General features: G+C 46.5%; 1 protein-coding gene across 1 annotated transcript in view; it reads left to right on the forward strand.

Moving 5' to 3' along the window:
- Positions 1 to 18,187, forward strand: part of rmc1 (regulator of MON1-CCZ1) — a 41,794-nt gene that overhangs the window by 14,889 nt on the left and 8,718 nt on the right. Inside the window, exons 5-17 of the mRNA XM_055633456.1 lie at positions 234 to 320; positions 1,959 to 2,099; positions 3,450 to 3,553; positions 4,881 to 4,970; positions 5,515 to 5,620; positions 6,564 to 6,675; positions 8,044 to 8,088; positions 9,578 to 9,631; positions 11,335 to 11,463; positions 12,458 to 12,597; positions 16,553 to 16,750; positions 17,168 to 17,248; positions 17,333 to 17,437. Of these exons, the coding sequence (XP_055489431.1) occupies positions 234 to 320; positions 1,959 to 2,099; positions 3,450 to 3,553; positions 4,881 to 4,970; positions 5,515 to 5,620; positions 6,564 to 6,675; positions 8,044 to 8,088; positions 9,578 to 9,631; positions 11,335 to 11,463; positions 12,458 to 12,597; positions 16,553 to 16,750; positions 17,168 to 17,248; positions 17,333 to 17,437 (1,392 nt within the window). The remainder of the gene's footprint in view (positions 1 to 233; positions 321 to 1,958; positions 2,100 to 3,449; positions 3,554 to 4,880; positions 4,971 to 5,514; positions 5,621 to 6,563; positions 6,676 to 8,043; positions 8,089 to 9,577; positions 9,632 to 11,334; positions 11,464 to 12,457; positions 12,598 to 16,552; positions 16,751 to 17,167; positions 17,249 to 17,332; positions 17,438 to 18,187) is intronic.

Consider the following 18,187-nt stretch of genomic DNA (forward strand, 5'->3'; position numbering starts at 1 on the left):
TGCGCTGTGATTCCAATAATGATGTAATTCCAAGTGCTGGCAATCAGTGGTTTTAATTAATACCTTGTGTAGAAAGGAACTGCAGAGGCTGGTTTATACCGAAGGTATAATCACAAAACGCCAGAGTAACTCAGCGGCTTATTATCTTAATCAATATTTTCTTCTTCAGTCTAAAATGCAACTTTTCGTGTTCCCAGATTAAAATACATCTTTTCATTCTATTCCTTCTTTAGACCAAAAATGCCAACATCCTGGGCTTCTGTTGGACTAGTACGAGTGAAATAGTGTTTATCACTGACCAAGGAATTGAATTTTACCAGGCAAGTAAGATCTTTGCAAGCTACCAGTTTTCCAAATACTATTTCATCCCTTCCCCACCGTCTCTCGCCGATCCACTAGGCATGTCTTTGATTATGTTAGTTTAGTTTGGAGATACAGCGCATAAACATGCCCAATGTTTATGCCCAATGAATCTGCGCCGACCAACGATCCCTGCACACTAGCACTGTGCTACCCACCAGGGACAATTTTTACTGAAGCCAATTAACCTACAAACCTGTACATCTTTGGATTATGGGAGGAAACGGGAGTGTCAGGGGAAACCCACACAGACATGGAGAGAATGTACAAACTTTGTACAGACTGCACCCTTAGTCAAGATTGAACCCGGGTCTCTGGTGCTGTAAGGCAGCGCCACTGTCCCACCCATGGTATTGTCTGCTCTTCCGAGGCAGCGTGAAATGTAGATGAGAATGATGGAGAGTCTGGTCTGTATGATGGACTGGGCTACATCCACAACTCTGCAATTTCTTGGGCAGAGCTGTTCCCTAACCAAACTGTGATGCAACTCGACAGTATACTTTCTACTGTGCACCTGTAGAAGTTTGCAAAGGTCATTGGAGACATGCCAAATTTCCTCAGTCTCCTAAGGAAGTGGAGGCGTTGGTGTGCCTTCTTGGCTGTTGTATCAATGTGGTTGGTCCACGACAGATCATTGGTAAAATTAAAAGGCACTTGAAGCACTCAACTATTTGCGCTAAGGTACCATTGATGCTGATTGGAGCATGTACTCCAAGCTTCCTGACTTCGCTAGCTATCTCCTTCATCTTGCTGACATTGAGGGAGAGATTGTTGTCCCGACACCATATTAGTAAGTGGCCTAACATTACATGCCTTGGTTATACCTGTTCGGTTGTGGCATTATAGAACATAGTTCAAGAATAGGCCCTTCGGCCCACAATGTCCATGTTGAACATGATGTCAAGACTAATTCTTATCTGTCTGCACATAATCCATATCCCTCCATTCCATGCATAACCATGTTCCTATACAAAGTCTCTTCCATGCCACTATCGTATCTGCCTCCATCACCACTCCCGGCAACATGTTCCGGGCACCCATCACTCTCAGTGTAAAAACAAAATGTGCCCCATACATCTCCCTTAAACTTTGTCCCCTCATTGTCTTTGATATTTCCATCCTGGGGAAAAATGTTATGACTGTCTACCCTATCTATGCCTCTCATAATTGTATACACTTCTTTCAGTTTAGAGATACAACGTGGAAACAGGCCCTTCGTCCTGCCAAATCCACTGATCACCCAAACACTAGTTCTACGTCATCCTGCACACTAAGGGCAATTCACAGAAGCCAATTAATCTACAAATCCACACGTCTTTGGGAAGTGGGGAGACAAAGGAGCACCTGGAGAAAATCCATGTGGACACAAAGATAATGTGCAAACTCCACAGTCAGCACCCGAGGTCCGGATCGAACCCAGGTCTCTAAAGCTGTGAGGCAGCGGCTCCACCAGCTGTTCGCCCTAACCCTGTCTCCCGCAACCTCTGGTATTCCAGCGAATATAATCTAAGTTTGTCCAGCCTTTCTCTGCAGCTAATACCCCCTAATCCAGGCAACGTTCTGTTAAATTCAGTGCTTGTCGTTTCTGTTGTTCCCAGGTACTCCCTGACAAACGTGCTTTAAAACAACTCAAGACACACAGCATCAATGTCAACTGGTACATGTACTGTCCCGAGACGGCAGTGCTCCTCCTGTCCACCACCGTGCAGGGTAATGTCTTACAGCCCTTTACATTCAGGGTAAGTTGGGTGCTGTGCTCCAATCAAGCCCCCATCATCTCTCCACACTGCTCACAGATGAGAAAAGGATGCACAGGCACTGGTATTGGTTTTTATTGTCATATGCACTGAGATACAGTGAACATATTTGTGTTATGTGCTATACAGTTAAATCATACTTGTTCTGAACCTTTTTATGTCTCTAGTTTTCCTCACCCCATCTCTCAGTCTGAAGAAGGGTCTCGACCCAAAACGTCACCTATCCATGTTCTCCAGAGATGCTGCCTGATCCGCTGAGTTACTCCAGCATTTTGTGTCTGTGTGTTGGTGTAAACCAGTATAAGCAGTTCCTTCCGACACATACTATAGAGTCGTAGAAAGACGTAAGTGCTGGAGTAACTCAGCAGGTCAGGCAGCATCTCTGGAGAACATGTATAGGAAGGAACTGCTGATGCTGGTTTAAACTGGAGATAGGCACAAAAAGCTAGAGTAACTCAGCAGGTCAGATGCTGCCTGACGTCCTAAGCTAGTCCAGCTATTTTTGTCTATCTCTGGAGAACATGAATAGATGTTTCAAGTCGGTACCCCTCAGACTGATTGTAAGGGGGGGACGAGGGGGTTGGGGAAGAAAGCTAGAAAAGGGGTGAGGCAGGACAAAGTGTGGCAGGTTATACCAGTAGTAATCACAGAGGTAGAGCAGTGAGAGAGGTTCTCACAGAACTCCCGTTGGACGAAGAAGAGAACTTCTTCAAATTAGGCATACCTTGTGGAGATTTTACATTGGAGCAGTCAAAATATAGATTCAAGGAACTGCAGGTAGACACAAAAAGCTGGGGTAACTCAGCAGGTCAGACAGCCTTTCTGGAGAAAAAGAATATGTGTCTTTTAAAGTTATCCACTTCTATCACTTCCTCTGGCAGCTCATTCCAGATACGGACAATGAGTGACAAAGTTACTCCTGAGGTCCCTCTTAAATCTCTCCCCTCTCTCCTTCAGCCTATGCCCTCTAGTTTTAGAATCCTCGAACCTGGAAAAAAATTCTGTTTGTGTATCGTATCACCTTCATCCTCCTGTGCTCCACAGAATAGTCCCAACCTGCCCTTCCTCTCCCTATAGCTCCTGACAACATCCTCGTAAAATCTTCTCTGCACCCTTCCCAAAATAATGGCATCCTTCCTATAGCAGGGAGACCAAAACTAAACACAATACTCCCAAGTGCGGCCGTACTAGTGTCTTGTATAACTGCAAGAGAGATTGATCCCGACAGATTGATCTTCCGTTCAGACGGACAAGCTCCCCTTATGTTGTGAGAAATTGTATAATGTGTTTAGTTGTGCAGCATGATCCAGTGACTTTAATTTTACTTACCAGAGCGGAACAATGACAAAAATGCCAAAGTTTGAAATCGAATTGCCCACCAGCCCCAAGTCTGGAAACCCCATTCTCTCCGACAGAGATACAATTATGGCCATCGTGTAAGTACGATACGATAGAACTTTATTTTATCCCAGGAGGGAACTTGGTCTGCCAACAGTCATAAAACACAACAAGATACATGAAATTAAAGTGATGAGTGGAAAGGATTTGGGGGATGTGTAACGATTGGGGGGGGGTCGGTCTCCGTCTACCCCACGACAGCAGGGGGAGGGGTTGTACAGTTTGATAGCCACAAGGAAGAAGGATCTCCTGTGGCGTTCTGTACTGCATCTTGGTGGAACCAGTCTTGCTGAAGGTGCTCCTCAGGTTGACCAGTGTGTCTTGTGTAGTACACATGGTCAACGTAACACACTGATGGTATATACAACAGTCTCAGCTGTGAGGGAGCTAGCTTTATTATAGTCATACAGCAGGGAAACAGGCACTTTGGCCCAACTTGCCCACACCAACCAACATGTCACATCTACACTAGTCCCACCTTCCTGCATTGGCCCATATCCCTCCAACCCTATCCTGTCCATGTACCTGTCTAAATGTTTCTAAACGTTGCCATAGTACCTGTCTCAACTACCTCCTCCGGCAGCCTGTTCCATACACCCATCACCCTTTGTGTATAAAAAAGGTTATCCCTCGAGTTCCTAGTAAATTTATCCCCCCTCACCTTAAACCTATGTCCTTTGGTTCTCTATTCCCCTACTCTGGGCAAAAGACTGCGCGTTTACTCGATCTATTCCTCTCATGATTTTATACACCTTGATAAGAACACTCCTCGTCCTCCTGCGCTTCAGGGAGTAAGGTCCTGGCCTGCTCAACCTCTCCCTACTGCTCAGACCTTGAAGTCCTGGCAACATCCTCGTAAATCTTCTCTACTCCCTTTCCAGCTTGGCAACATCATGTTGCCCAAAACTGAACACAATACTCTTCTTGTGGCTTCACCAATGTCTTATACAACTGCAGCATGATTTCCCAACTTCTATACTCAATACCCCGACTGATGAAGGCCAATGTGCCGAAAGCCTTTTTTGACCATCCTATCTACCTACGACGCCACTTTCAAGGAACTACGTATCTGCACTCCTAGATCCCTGTGCTCTACAACACCTCCTGGAGCCTTCACCATTCACTGTGTAGATCCTGCCCTTGTTAAACATCCCAAAATTCAACACCTCACATTTCACTGTGTTAAATTCCATCAACCATTTCTCTGCCCACCTGCCCAACCGATTAAGATCCTGCTGCAATTATTGATGAAATAGTAATACCCAGCTCCTTGTTCTGTAAGCTCGCCCTTTTTTTGCAATGTTTCCTAAAGCATTGATTAATTAAGAAGGTCAATAACCTTTAACCATTGCTTTTTCTCACAAGGTATGGCCAACTGTACGTCCTCTACTTGAAACATCAGCCAAGGGCTCCCAACAATCCTGGTGCAGAAGTCATCTTGTATTATTTACCCAGGTAAGACATGGTTGTTGGAATCATAATCAGTTAGCACTGTACCTTGAGGAGATTTAAACTTTACTTCAGACTTTGGAAAACAGTGTGGAAACAGGCTCTTCAGTCCACCGAGTTCGTGCCGACCAGCGATCACCCTGTGCACTACCACTATCCTACACACAGGGGACATAGAAATTAGGTGCAGGAGTAGGCCATTCGGCCCTTTGAGCCTGCACCTCCATTCAATATGATCATGGCTGATCAAACAACTCCGTATCCTGTACCTGCCTTCTCTCCATACCCCCTGATCCCTTTAGCCACAAGGGCCACATCTAACTCTTATTTACAGCAGCCAATTAATGTACAAATCTGCATGTCTTTGGAGTGTGGGAAGAAACCAGAGTACCTGCAGAAAAACCCAGATGGTCACAGGGAGAATGTGCAAACTCCACACAGACAGCACCCGTAACGATGGAACTCGGGTCTCTGGCGCTGGAAGGCAGCAACTCTACTGTTGTGCCACTGTGCCACCCTGGTCCCTGAATGTGTTGTATTTTGTTTGCAGAGAAGGACAGTGTAAGAAAATGCATATATTGAAACTAAACACCATCGGAAAATTTGCCTTGAATGTGGTTGATAACTTAGTGGTGGTGCATCATCAGAGTTCTCAGGTAAGATGTGTATTTCCCAATTACTAACCTCACATGGTATAGTTCCAGGATTTACCTCGCAGCTATAAAGGATCAAGAATCAGGAGCAATAGTCGGAATTGAAAGGGTGAATTTTCCCAGAGTAGTGGAATCCTTGGAGCAGGAGGCTGAAGAGTGATCTTATAGAGATGTATAAAATCACGAGTGGAATAGATAGGGTGGATATACAAAGTCACGGTGTAGGGAGATCAAGAATTAGAGGGCCTCAATGCAACCAAAAACAGCAAATAGTAGATTGTTGCTGAGGTAAAACTGTTAGCGTTGTGCAATGTTTAAGAGCCTGATGATTGCTGGGAAGAAGCTGTTCTTGAATCTGGAAGTCACAGTTCTCAGGCTCATGTACCTTCTTCCCTATGGTAGCAGTGAAATGAGAGGGTGGCCAGGGTGGTGGTGTGGGTCTCTAATAATGCTGGCTGCCTTTTTGGGGCTGTGCCTCCTGCAGATCCCTTCGATGGTGGGGAGTTCAATACCTGTGACGGACCGGGCGGTGTTCACCATTCTCTCCTTCGTTTCTGGGCGTCTGAGTTACATAGTCATGGAACCAGTCAGTATGGTCTCTACCGTACACCTGTTACCGCATTCAATCCATAGAAGATCACAGTTGCTGAGGTCAGTGTTGTGCAGTGTTCAAGAGCTTGATGTTTCCTGGGAAGATGTTCTTGAACCTGGAGGACACTGTTCGCAGGATCCTGTACCTTGTTGCCAATGGTAGCGGTGAGATGAGGTCGTGGTCAGGGTGGTGTGGGTCTTCTGCATGTTCTCCTTCAGGTGTTCTGTAGGTAGATGTAAAGGGGGTTCCTAAGTACCCACGGGTGATCCTGCCATGTGCTTGTCCAGACGAGTGTTAGGGCATGTGGATCTGCAGGTGGTTGATCAGTCCCTACGTGTGATCCTGTGTTTACAGACCTCCATGATATTCGATATCAAACTGCGAGCAGAATTTGATGGTGCGGTCACGATTCATCAGCAAGTCCTGTTACCTCTGTCCATTCAACCCTGTAAGATCCCCCGAGCAGGTGGGTGATTTCAGATCCGTCATTTGCAGTCAACCCACTGACTCTGAGCACAGCGTCTGTCATTGTGGAGAGGATGTTTCCACTAGTGGGAGAGTCTAGGACCAGAGGCCACAGCCTCAGAATAAAAGGACGTTCCTTTAGAAAGGAGATGAGAAGGAATTTCTTTAGCTGGAGGGTGGTGAATCTGTGGGAATTAATTGCCAAAGACGGCTGTGGAGGCTGTCAAAGGGTATTTTTTAAGGCGGAGATTGACCGATTTTTGATTAGTACGGGTCTAATTCTGCTCCTGGAACATGAACTTATGAAAGCCATCCAGTTTTACTAATATTGATTCCTCTTTAGACTGTCCCCCACTCTCACCCATCCCCACCACCGAGCTAAACAGACTTGAACAACGAGCAGATGTAGGACAGTCCATGAGTGTTGTGTCTGGGAGGAGAGGGATGTGTGGGAGATGGAGGTGTGGGAGTAAGGCACGGTGTAGGGGAGTGTAATAGCTCACCCACTCTCCCCATTCACACCCCCACGCTCAGGCTGGCGGAGATTGTGTGCATGTTTGGCATCTGATCTCATGCCCACTGTACATAAGTTTAGTCCATAGGATGGAGGAGCAGATTTAGGCCATTCAGCCCATCAACTACTCCATCATTCAATCATGGCTGATCTACCTTTCCCTCTCAACACCATTTTCCTGCCATCTCTCCCATAATGTTTGACACCCTTACTAATGTACTTACTACCCTTACCTGTCAATCTCTGCTTTAAGAATCCCAATGACGGCTTCCACAGCTGTCTGTACAGCTCAGGAACAGGCCCTTTGGCCCACAATGCTCGTGCTCACCATGATGCTAAATTAAGGTAATCTCTGCCAGGACCTGATCCATATCCCTCCATTTCCCGCATATCCATGTATCTATCTAAAAGCCTATTAAGCACTACTATCCTATCTCCCTCCACCACCACCCCTGGCAGCACATTCCAGGCACTCACCAGCCTCTATGTTATGTGCTTCACACATCTCATCGAAGCTTTTCTGCTCTGACCTTAAAACTATGCCCTCTAGTCTTCCCAACTTCTCCCCATAGTTCAGATGCTCAAGTTCTCTGCACTCTTTCCAGTTTAATGACTTCCTTCCCATGGCAGGGTGATCAAAACGGAATGCAATACTCCAAGTGCAGCCTCACTAACGCTTTGTGCGAGATCTAAACCTCTCAGAATGTACAACGTTTACTGTCGTCATTTTATCTTTGTTTTTTCATCAATAGCTTTGAATATATTTTTTCCTCTGTTTAGTCCTGCAGTGGAAACTATCTCAGCCAGAGTTTTAAAAACGTCTCATGTGCTAATGTCTTGAAATTGTTTCCCCAGGTCCGGCAGCTGTGACAACTCAAAGCCCCATCCCGTGTGAACTTTGTATCCTTCGCATCAACAGTCTTTAGCAATTAAAAGCTCTTTTTTTAAAATGTCATGATTAAAAGACAAGCTAAGTATTATTGGTAACTCTTCGGATCAGGCAGCATCTCTGGAGAACATATTTTGTGACATGGATTTTGGGTCAGGAACCTTGCTAACCCTAACCCAAGGTCACCAGCATAATCAAGGACCAGTCTCATCCCAGTCTCTCTCTCTTCTCCCCTCTCCCATCAGGCAAGAGGTACAGAAGTGTGAAAATGCATAACTCCAGATTCAGCAACAGTTTCTTCCCAGCTGTTAACAGGCAACTGAACTATCCTACCAACAACTGGAGAACGGTCCTGAGCTCCCATCTATCTTCGGACTATCTTCAATCGGAGTTTAATGGGCTTTATCTTGCACTAAACATTATTCCCTGATTCCGTACACTGGATTGCATGATTGTAATCATGTATAGTCTTTCTGCTGACTGGTTAGCACGCAGCAAAAAGCTTTTCACTGCACCTCAGTACACGTGACTATAAACTAACCTATGCATGACCTGAAACGTCACCTAGACATGTTCTCCAGGGACACAGAAAGGTGCACTGAGTTACTCCAGCACTTTGTTTGTCAACACTTTTTTTGTAAACCAGCGTCTGCAGTTCCTATGTCTCCACAGTATTTCGAGTGTTGTAATCTATGGAAAATTAAAATGGTGGAAATACTCGCAAGTCATGCAGCGGCTATGGTGAGGTTTACCCTGGGTAGAAATATCACAGACGAAAGAACATAGATTTAAGGTGATAAAGAGGATGTGAGGGGCAAGTTTTTACACAGAGGGCGGTGTTAGGATGGGGAGGGGTTGTCGCGGACTCTGAGAGTGCAGGGAATGAATAAATGATACTTTATTGTCACATGTGACCTGACACAGTGTAGATTCTTTGTTTTGCATACCCAAGGTATGCACAGTCGCCCCGTATAGGGCACCGACTAAGTTACACAAGTATTTAATTTAGTCCCCAATGGTCCCCCTTTGATCTCGGCGGCCCCCTCACGCCGGGTCCCGTTTTGTTTTCGGCAGTGTGTCCAGCACCCTCCATGCACCCGTCCGACCTCCAGCAGTGCCCTCCGACCCAGCCTCCTTGTACTCGCCCTCAATCTTGGGCCGAGGGAAGGGGGAAGCGAGTGAATGTACTGCCAGTGGTGGGTGTGTTGAGGAAGACTGAACGTTACCATTTCTCAGCGAGTGTGGGTCTGTCAGACATGGATGCCATGGTGGGATGTGGGTCTATTCTTAGGAGGGCAATTGACGCTCCTGTTGGGAAAGTGAGGATTGGAAGGGTTGTGAAAGTGAGTGTTGGATGCACAAGTATACGTGGAAGAGTAAAACAGTTAGGGCAGCATTAATGCTAGATGGTAAACATGGATTTGGTGGGTTGAAGGGCCTGTTTCCATGCTTCTCTGACTTTATCTTTTTGATGGCTTCCATGCTTTCCTTAATTTGGAGATTCTTCATCCTGGAGTGTGTTTCAGCCTGATATTATAATTAATGCGAGTGAAGGTGAGTGCAACTCTTGGAGACCTTTATTGGTTTAACTTATCACTGCCGGCAGTTATACTATATTGTGCATTTCCATAACGTGAATTGCATATAATGCGATTGGTGAATTAGGGAGTACCATTATACAGGACGAATCGGTTATAATACGATTTTGATCGGGAACTAGAGAACCACTTTGCAAATTTACAAAAAAAAACTCATGGGGAAAAAACAATTTAAGTGAAAAAAAACTGTCCATGTAACCTTCCTGCAGTAATCACATACCATTGTTTTAAGGACACGGCATAAGTTCATAAGTCAGAGGAGCAGAATTAGGCCATTTGGCCTATTGGGTCTATTCCGCCATTCATTCATGGCTGATCTATCTACCTCTCAAACCCATTTTGCCTTCTCCCCACAACCCCCGACACCCATGCTAATCAAGAACCTGTCAATATCCACTTTCAATATGCCCTATGGCGTGGCCTCCACAGCTATCTGTGGCAATGAATTTCACAGATTCACCACCCTCTGGCTAAAGAAAAGCAACATCCTTTTATTTTGAGGCTCTGCTCTCTGATCCTAGATTCTCCACTACTGGAAACTTCCTCTCTACATCCATTCTATCCAGACCTTTCACTAATCGATAAGTTTCAACGTGGTGCCCCCCTCATCCTTCTATACTCCAGCGAGTACAGGCTCAGAGCCGTCAAAAGCTCCATCTACCTCCAACCAGATACAAAAGCTCAGCATTAAATCTGTCAGAAGATCTGAAGATGATCCTGTCCCAAAACATCATCTGTCCATCCACTCCACATATGCTGCCTGACCTGCTGAGTTTCTCCAGTGTTGGATAAACAAGGAACTGCAGATGCTTGTTTACAAAAAAAGACACAAAGTGCTGAGGTAACTCGGCAGTTCAGGCAGCATCTCATGTTGGGACCGATTCAGACTGATCAATTGATTCAGACTGATTGTAATTGGGGGGGGGGGGGGGAGAGGGGGATTAAGGCCAGAGATTAAAAGACAAAATGTGTGAAATAGGGATAGCGGCACCTTGGTACAGCAGTAGAGTTGCTGCCTTACAACCCCAGAGACCCGGGTGTTGTCTGTACGGACTTTGTACGCTCTCCCTGTGACCACATGGGTTTTCTCTGGGTGCTCTGGTTTCCTCCCACACTCCAAAGACGTACTAATTTGTAGGTTAATTGACTTCGGTAAAAATTGTTAATTGTCCCTAGTGTGTAGGATAATGCTAGTGTGTGGAGGTGATTGCTGGTCAGCGTGGACTTGGTGGGCCGAAGGGCCCGTTTTCTTGGCGTATGTCTAAAGTCATATAGTCATACAGCATGGAACCAGGACCTTTTCCCTTTGCCCCAATGCCCTTGCCAGCCAAGATGCCCCGTCCACATTAGTCCCACCTGCCCATGTTTGGCCCATATCCCTCTAAACCATTCTTATCCATGTACCTGTCCAAATGTCTTTTAAATGTTGTCGTAGTACTTGCCTCAGCTATCCCCTCTGGCAGCTAGTTTCACATACCCACCTCCACCATCTGTGTGAAAAATGGGAAATATGTGTATGAAGTTGGAACCAGGAAACCCTTACCCTCTCCCAAAGCTGGAGGAAGGATATAGGATCTCTAGAATATAGATGTGTTTGCATCAAATCCTTCCAATCCCTCACTGGAAGCTTTTGATGAATTGGTTTTGTGTCTCTGACAGGTTACTTGTGGTGCCTCCAGATAACGCTGCAGCCGATAGTCCACATGCTTCATGACCGGGGACGGCTGATGGACTTCTTACTGCAGAGGAAGGATTGCAAAATGGTCATCTTGTCTGTGTGCTCCGACAGTGAGTAGTCTAGTTTCGAGATAAAGCACGGAAACAGGCTCGTCGGCCCACCGAGTCCGCGCCGACCAGTGATCTCCGCACATTAACACTGTCCTACACGCACTAGGGACAATTTACGATAATACCAATCCACTTATCCTACAAACCCGTACATCTTTGTAGTGAAAACGGAACACCTGGAGAAAACCCAAGCTGGTCACGGGGAGAACGTACAGACAAGCACCCATAATCAGAATCGAACCCTGGTCTCTGGCGCTGTAAGGCAGCAACTCTACCGCTATGCTACTGTGCCACCCTGTAGTAGTGAGCTACTTGTGCCCGCTCCACTTACTCTCCATATTTTCAGTACTGACTTTCGGCCAAAGGACCTCTTCCTGTGGTGAACTGCTCTATGTTCAGCACAATCACTGTGTTCCTGTTCTTGACTGTTCCAAATGCAGTGTAGACATTGTTTGCTGAAGGGCCGGTTCCCGTGCTGTACTGTTCCATGCTCAGCACAGACATTGTGTGATGATGGGTATTGTCCTGGTCATTGTCATAGCGTGGAAATAGGCCCTTCGGCCCAAATTGCCCACACAGACCAACATGCCCCATCAACACTATTCCCACTTGCCTGTGTTTGCAAACACAGATAGGTGTCCATGTCTAAACCTGTGCTATCCATGTACCTGTCTAAATGTTTCATAAACGTTGTGATAGTACCTGCCTCAGCTTCCTTCCCCGGCAGCTCGTTCTATACACCCACCACCCTTTGCGTGAAAAAGTTACCGCTCAGTTTCCTATTAAATCTTTCCCCCCTCACCTTAAACCTATGTCCTCCAGCTCTTGATTCTCCTACTCAAGGCAAAACACTCTGTTCGTTTACCCGATGTATTCCTCTCATGATTTTGAATGAGCTGGTCCTGGACTCTCCCACTGTTGGGAACCTCCTCTCGACATCCACACTGTGTAGACCTGCATCCACTCACTAATACGACTGCACCTTTTATTGCAGTGCTGAGTGCAACAGAACGGGCGAGTCTGCCCGTCATTGCCACCGTGTTTGATAAACTTAATCAAGTCTACAAGGAATACCTGGAAGCTGACCAGAACTATATCTTGGTGAGTGATGTTGCAGGAACACTTTTTGACAGGGTTTGAGGAACTTGCTGTTTTGTGGCTTTTCTTAAGAAAAAATATCTTGCCATTTGTTCCGTAGATTCATAGAAGTGGGCAGCATGGAAACGGGCCTTTCAGCCCACCTTGTCCCATTTGTGAGCACTAGGCCCATATCCCTATAAACCCTTCCTATCCATTTATCTGTCCTAATGTATTTTGAAAGTCGTTACTGCATCCGCTTCTCTTGCTTGTCCCACATTTCCTCCCACACTCCAAAGACATACAGGTTTGAAGGCTTGGGTAGAAATTGTAAATTGTCCCTAGTGTGTAGAATAGTGCTAGTGTATGGGGATCGTTGGTCGGTGCCGACTTGGTGGATCGAAGGGCCTGTTTCCAACTAAACTAAACTAAGGGTAACCAAAACTGAACACAATACTCCAAAGGAACCTCAACGATGCCTTGTACAACCGTAACTTGAACTTCCCACTCAATACTCTAACCTCTTCTTCTTGCGTATGGTGTGCACAGCCTAAAGTTGTCAGTCAACTTGTTCTATTTGATCTATTTGTTTGTGCATGTCGGGTTGGTTGTATTAGTCAAAACAGAGTGGACCATGTGAAGGTTGCAATCTCCCACCCCTTTACTCTAACTGATGAAGGCCAATGTACTGAGAGCCACTTGACCACACAGTCTACTTGTGACGTCACTCTCAAGGAACTATGTACCTGCACTCCTAGATCTCTCTGCTCTACAACATTCCCCAGGACCCTGCCATTCACTGTGAAGGCCCTGCCCTGGTGCACTCAGCAACGACTTGTATAGTCTTTTCACACTGAAGAAGGGTTCCGACCCGAAACGTCACCTATTCCTTTTTTCCAGATATGCTACCTGACCCGCTGAGTGATCCAGCATTTTGTGTCTATCATTGGTATAAACCAGCATCTGCAGTTCCTTCCTAAACAATTTGTAGAACAATGTCCCAACTTCTATACTCAGTACCCTGACTGCTGAAGGTTGCCAAAAACCTTCGTCACAGCCCTGTCTACATGCGACGTCACGTTCATGGAACTGTGTACTTGAGTTGAATGTTAAAGTGCTGATGATGAGATGCAGTAACATGCTATCCACGTGTAGGTATGGAGTCGGGAGCGAGCCGGGTATGTCTCCAGGCCAGTGTACACAGGCTGTCATCATCAGACATGTACACGCAGTCTGTGTTCACTGGAGCAAGCCGCGTAAGCAGCATTTGGCCCGAAATGTCGTGTGCACTCCACAGATGCTGCCTGACCCCAGTGTCCGTCCACACAGATGCTGCCTGACCCACTGAGTGTCCATCCACTCCACAGATGCTGCCTGACCCACTGAGTGTCCCTCCACTCCACAGATGCTGCCTGACCCACTGATTGGCCATCCACTCCACAGATGCTGCCTGACCCACTGAGTGTCCATCCACTCCACAGATGCTGCCTGACCCACTGAGTGTCCATCCACTCCACAGATGCTGCCTGACCCACTGAGTGTCCATCCACTCCACAGATGCTGCCTGACCCACTGAGTGTCCCGTCCACTCCACAGATGCTGCCTCCACAGATGCTGCCTGACCCACTGAGTTCCTCTAGCACTTGTGTTTTGCTCAAGATTCAAGCATCTGTAGTTCCTTGTCTCTCCCTTAATGAAAGTGGCTTGATTATGGAAAAGGGAATAGCAGGTAAAATCAGAGGGAGCAGAAGGCGTGTGTAATGCAAAGGGAAAAGCAGGATGACAGTCAGATAGCAGTGCAGCATCAAAAAACAGGCCCTTCTGCCCACCTTGTCCATGTTGAGCAAGTTGACAAAGTGGGGTCCCGGCTAGATGGGGTGGTGAAGGCTTTCGGCACACTGATCTTCAGGTCTGAAGAATGGTCCCATCCATGTTTTCCAGAGATGGTGCCTGAGCCGCTTAGTTATTCCAGCACTTGGTGACTTGTGGGAAGAAAATTTTGTTAAGGATCTTGGGGCTTCAGAACTCTCTTCTTCCGGGGTGTGGGGAGCCGACTATTTTAAGGCAGGTATAGAAAGAGATGACGTGCAGGAGGAAGAGAGGATATCAGGTATGGTGCAGGCACGGGGGAGTGCGGGGAAATGACAGCCAGTACGACACAGGCCTAGACTTAACTCCTGTGAATGGATGATTGATGGTGAGCATGGACTTGGTGGGCCGAAGGGCCAGTGTCCATGCTGTACCTACCTCTAAAGTAAAACTAAAGGCTCTGCTCTGGTTGTTTCCTCTGCGCCGTGGGTGCTTTATGAAGGAGTCAATCCTAAACTAATGCCGACCTCTGCTCACGGAAAGAAACTCACCGGAGATTTATGGCACACAAGGCCACTTGGCCCGTCAGCTCTGCACCTGAACCCCATCCGTCCTCCGGCCCTAGGAAGGAGCTCCACATTCCGGCTGTTTATATGTGTTGAGGGCTTCTGGCATTTCATGTCCAAAGAGGCGGCACGGTGGCGCAGCGGTAAAGTTGCACCCTTACAGAGCCAGAGACCTGGGCTTGATCCTGACTACAGATGCTGTGTGTACGGAGTTTGTACCTTCTCCCCGTGACCGCATGTTTTTTTCCCTGGTGCTCCAGTTTCCTCCCACTCTGGTTTGTAGGCAAATTGGCTTCAGTAAAAATCCTAAATTATCCTTAGTGTGTAGGATTGCGTTAGTGTATGGGGATCGCTGGTTGGCGTGGACTCGTTAGGCCTAAGGGCCTGTTTCTGCGCTGTATCTCTAAACTAAGCATAAGGGTCTCAATCTGAAACATCACCTATCCATGTTCTCCAGAGATGCTACCTGACTCGCTGAGTTATTCCTACAACTTGTATCTTTTTACAGTGAGATGCTTTGTTTGCATACAACCCAACAAAACCATGCTATTCACAAGCACAATCACCCATAAGTAAAAGAGTGCAACAATTGAGTAAATGTTTTCTGAGACATATATTCCCAGCCCCATCTTGTAACTTTCAAATATTCTTAGCCTTGGAAACATAGACAATAGGTGCAGGAGTAGGCCACGGCTCTGCGAGCCAGCACCGCCATTCAATGTGATCATGGCTGATCATCCAAAATCAGTTTCCCGTTCCTGCTATATCGGGTACACGCACAAAAGCTGTTGCCCAGAGTAGGGGAAATTAGAACTAGAGGATATAGGTGAGGGGGGACAGATTTAATAGGAATCTGAGGGGTGACCATTTCACACCGAGGGTGGTGGGATAATGGAACAAGCTGCCAGAGGAGGTTATTGAGTCAGGTACTATTGCGACGTTTAAGAAACAATTAGACAGCTACATGGATAGGACAAGTTTGGAGGGATGTAGGCCAAACGCAGGTAGGTGGGACAAGTGTAGATGGAACATATCGTTTCGGCAAGGTGGGTCGCAGGGTCTGTTTCCACGCTGTATGACTATGACTCTTAAAGGCCGGTTGTCCTGGTGGCAGCACTGGATTGGTGATGCAGGGATTCTCTGCAATGTGGAGAATGCCTCAGGAAATAACTCACACGTAAAGTTACATTTGAGAGCTGGAGGTGGTTGAGCACTGATTATTATCATGCCAGTAAAAATGTGTATGTTCCTGCATGTGATGCGGGATCTCTAACCATGGACAGCAGATTCCTTCACAGGAGTCTGTTAGTAAGTACAGTCACAGGTCAGCTTGAGCGAGCAGCATCTCCTGAATGTGTGCAGTCATTCAGCACTGAAACAGGCCCTTCGGCCCAACTTGTCTATGCCATTCAAGATTTGGTAAATACAGAAGAGAAATACTAATTGAGGGCATTGCCCATCTCCTGTGGCTCCTACCCAGGTTTGGCCCATATATATCCCTCTAAATCTTCCCTATCCATGTACCTGTCCCAGCGTCTGTTAAATGTTGTTATGGTGAATGAATTTGTTATATTAGCATTATGCCTATGAACACACATCGTGGATTTGGAAAACTACTGTTCTCTTTACTCTGAAATCTGAAGAAGGGTTCTGACCCAAAACATTGTCTGTCCATTCTCTCCACAGACGCTGCCTGGTCTGCTGAGGTCCTCTCGCACTTTGTGTTTTGCTCAATTCCAGCACCTGCAGTTCCTTGCCTTGATTACCTTGCTCAGTTTCATAAAACCCACTCCAGGCGTCAGTGTGTTCAGATTGTGATGCTGGGGTTGTTGCTGGTGAGAATGCGGGCAGACTTACTGGTTATGTACAGCAGATTAGCAACGCATTCATGGTTTTGTTGCATTAGTTTAGTGTCATGTTAAGATGCAGCGCGGAAATAGGGCCTACGGTCCACCGAGTCCGCGCCGACCATTGATCACTCCGTACACTAACACTATCCTGCACGCAATTTAGATTATACTGAAGCCAATTAACCTACGTCTTTGGAATGTGGAAAGAAACCGGAGCACCCGGAGAAAACCCACATGGTCACATGCGGAGAATGTCCAAACTCCGTACAGACAGCACCCATAGTCAGGATTAAACCCAGGCCTCCGGCACTGAGGCAGCAGCTCTACCCGCTGCACCACCATGCCTCCCAGGGTGTGCACAGTTACTTGTGTTCTGACACTGTTTAACCTTGTGAATTGCAGCAGGATCTCCCACACAAGTTTATCAGTGCCGTTCTGATGGAATACATCCGGTCTCTCAATCAGTTCCAGATCCCAGTCCAGGTAACCACTCCCTTTTCTTCAATGCAAATCCGGAGATGTTGTTGATGTTGTGATTTTGTCTCAAAAACTATGTTTTCATTGCAGCATTACCTGTATGAGTTGGTCATCAAAACCCTTGTCCAGCACAGCATGTTCTACATGCTGCACCAGTTCCTCCAGTATCATGTACTCAGTGACTCCAAACCACTGGTGAGTTATCCCTCTGCAGAATTCATCATTGGTTTATTATTGTTATCGGTGCACAGCGGTAGAGTTGCTACTTCACAGCGCCAGAGACCCAGATTCAATCCTGACTACAGGTACCGTCTGTACGGAGTTTGCACATTCCCCCTGTGACCACGTGGGTTTTCTCCGAGTGCTCCGGTTTCCTCCCACACTTCAAAGACATGCAGGTTTGTAGGTTAATAGGCTTGTACGTTAATAATTTGTAATTTGTCATGGGTGTATGTTGGGTAGTGCGAGTTGTATGGGGATTGCTGGGCGGCATGGACTCAGTGGGCCAAAGGGCCTGTTTCCGTGCTGTATCGCTAAACTAAATTAAATTCACTATCAGCTGTTTGCTTGCAAGATTTTTATAGGAAGGTATGAGAATTCTTTAAAATAATTCTGATCAAAAAAATATATAAGCATATTGATTCTGAAGTATTTTTAGACGCTCATCAGTATTTACTAAGAAGGTCATGAAAGCAAAAGAATTGAGAAGAATAAGTAGCAATGTGTGGGACCACACCGAATGACAAGAGGAAGTGTGTCAATCCTCCCGGCCTCTTTCCTCTCCAACAGTCAGATCGCCATGTCCCTGTTATTGTGAATCTCCAAGTTGTTTGTGTCCTGCAATAACTTCAGCTTCCAGGTCCCCGTACTAGCTCAGTTTAAGAGCCGTACAGCCAATTCCATTTCCCCATCCTTTGCCCAACAAATCCCCAAATCTCTGCCTCT

This window comes from Leucoraja erinacea, chromosome 4 (assembly GCF_028641065.1).
Source record: "Leucoraja erinacea ecotype New England chromosome 4, Leri_hhj_1, whole genome shotgun sequence".
In the NCBI taxonomy this organism is placed as follows: domain Eukaryota; kingdom Metazoa; phylum Chordata; class Chondrichthyes; order Rajiformes; family Rajidae; genus Leucoraja; species Leucoraja erinaceus.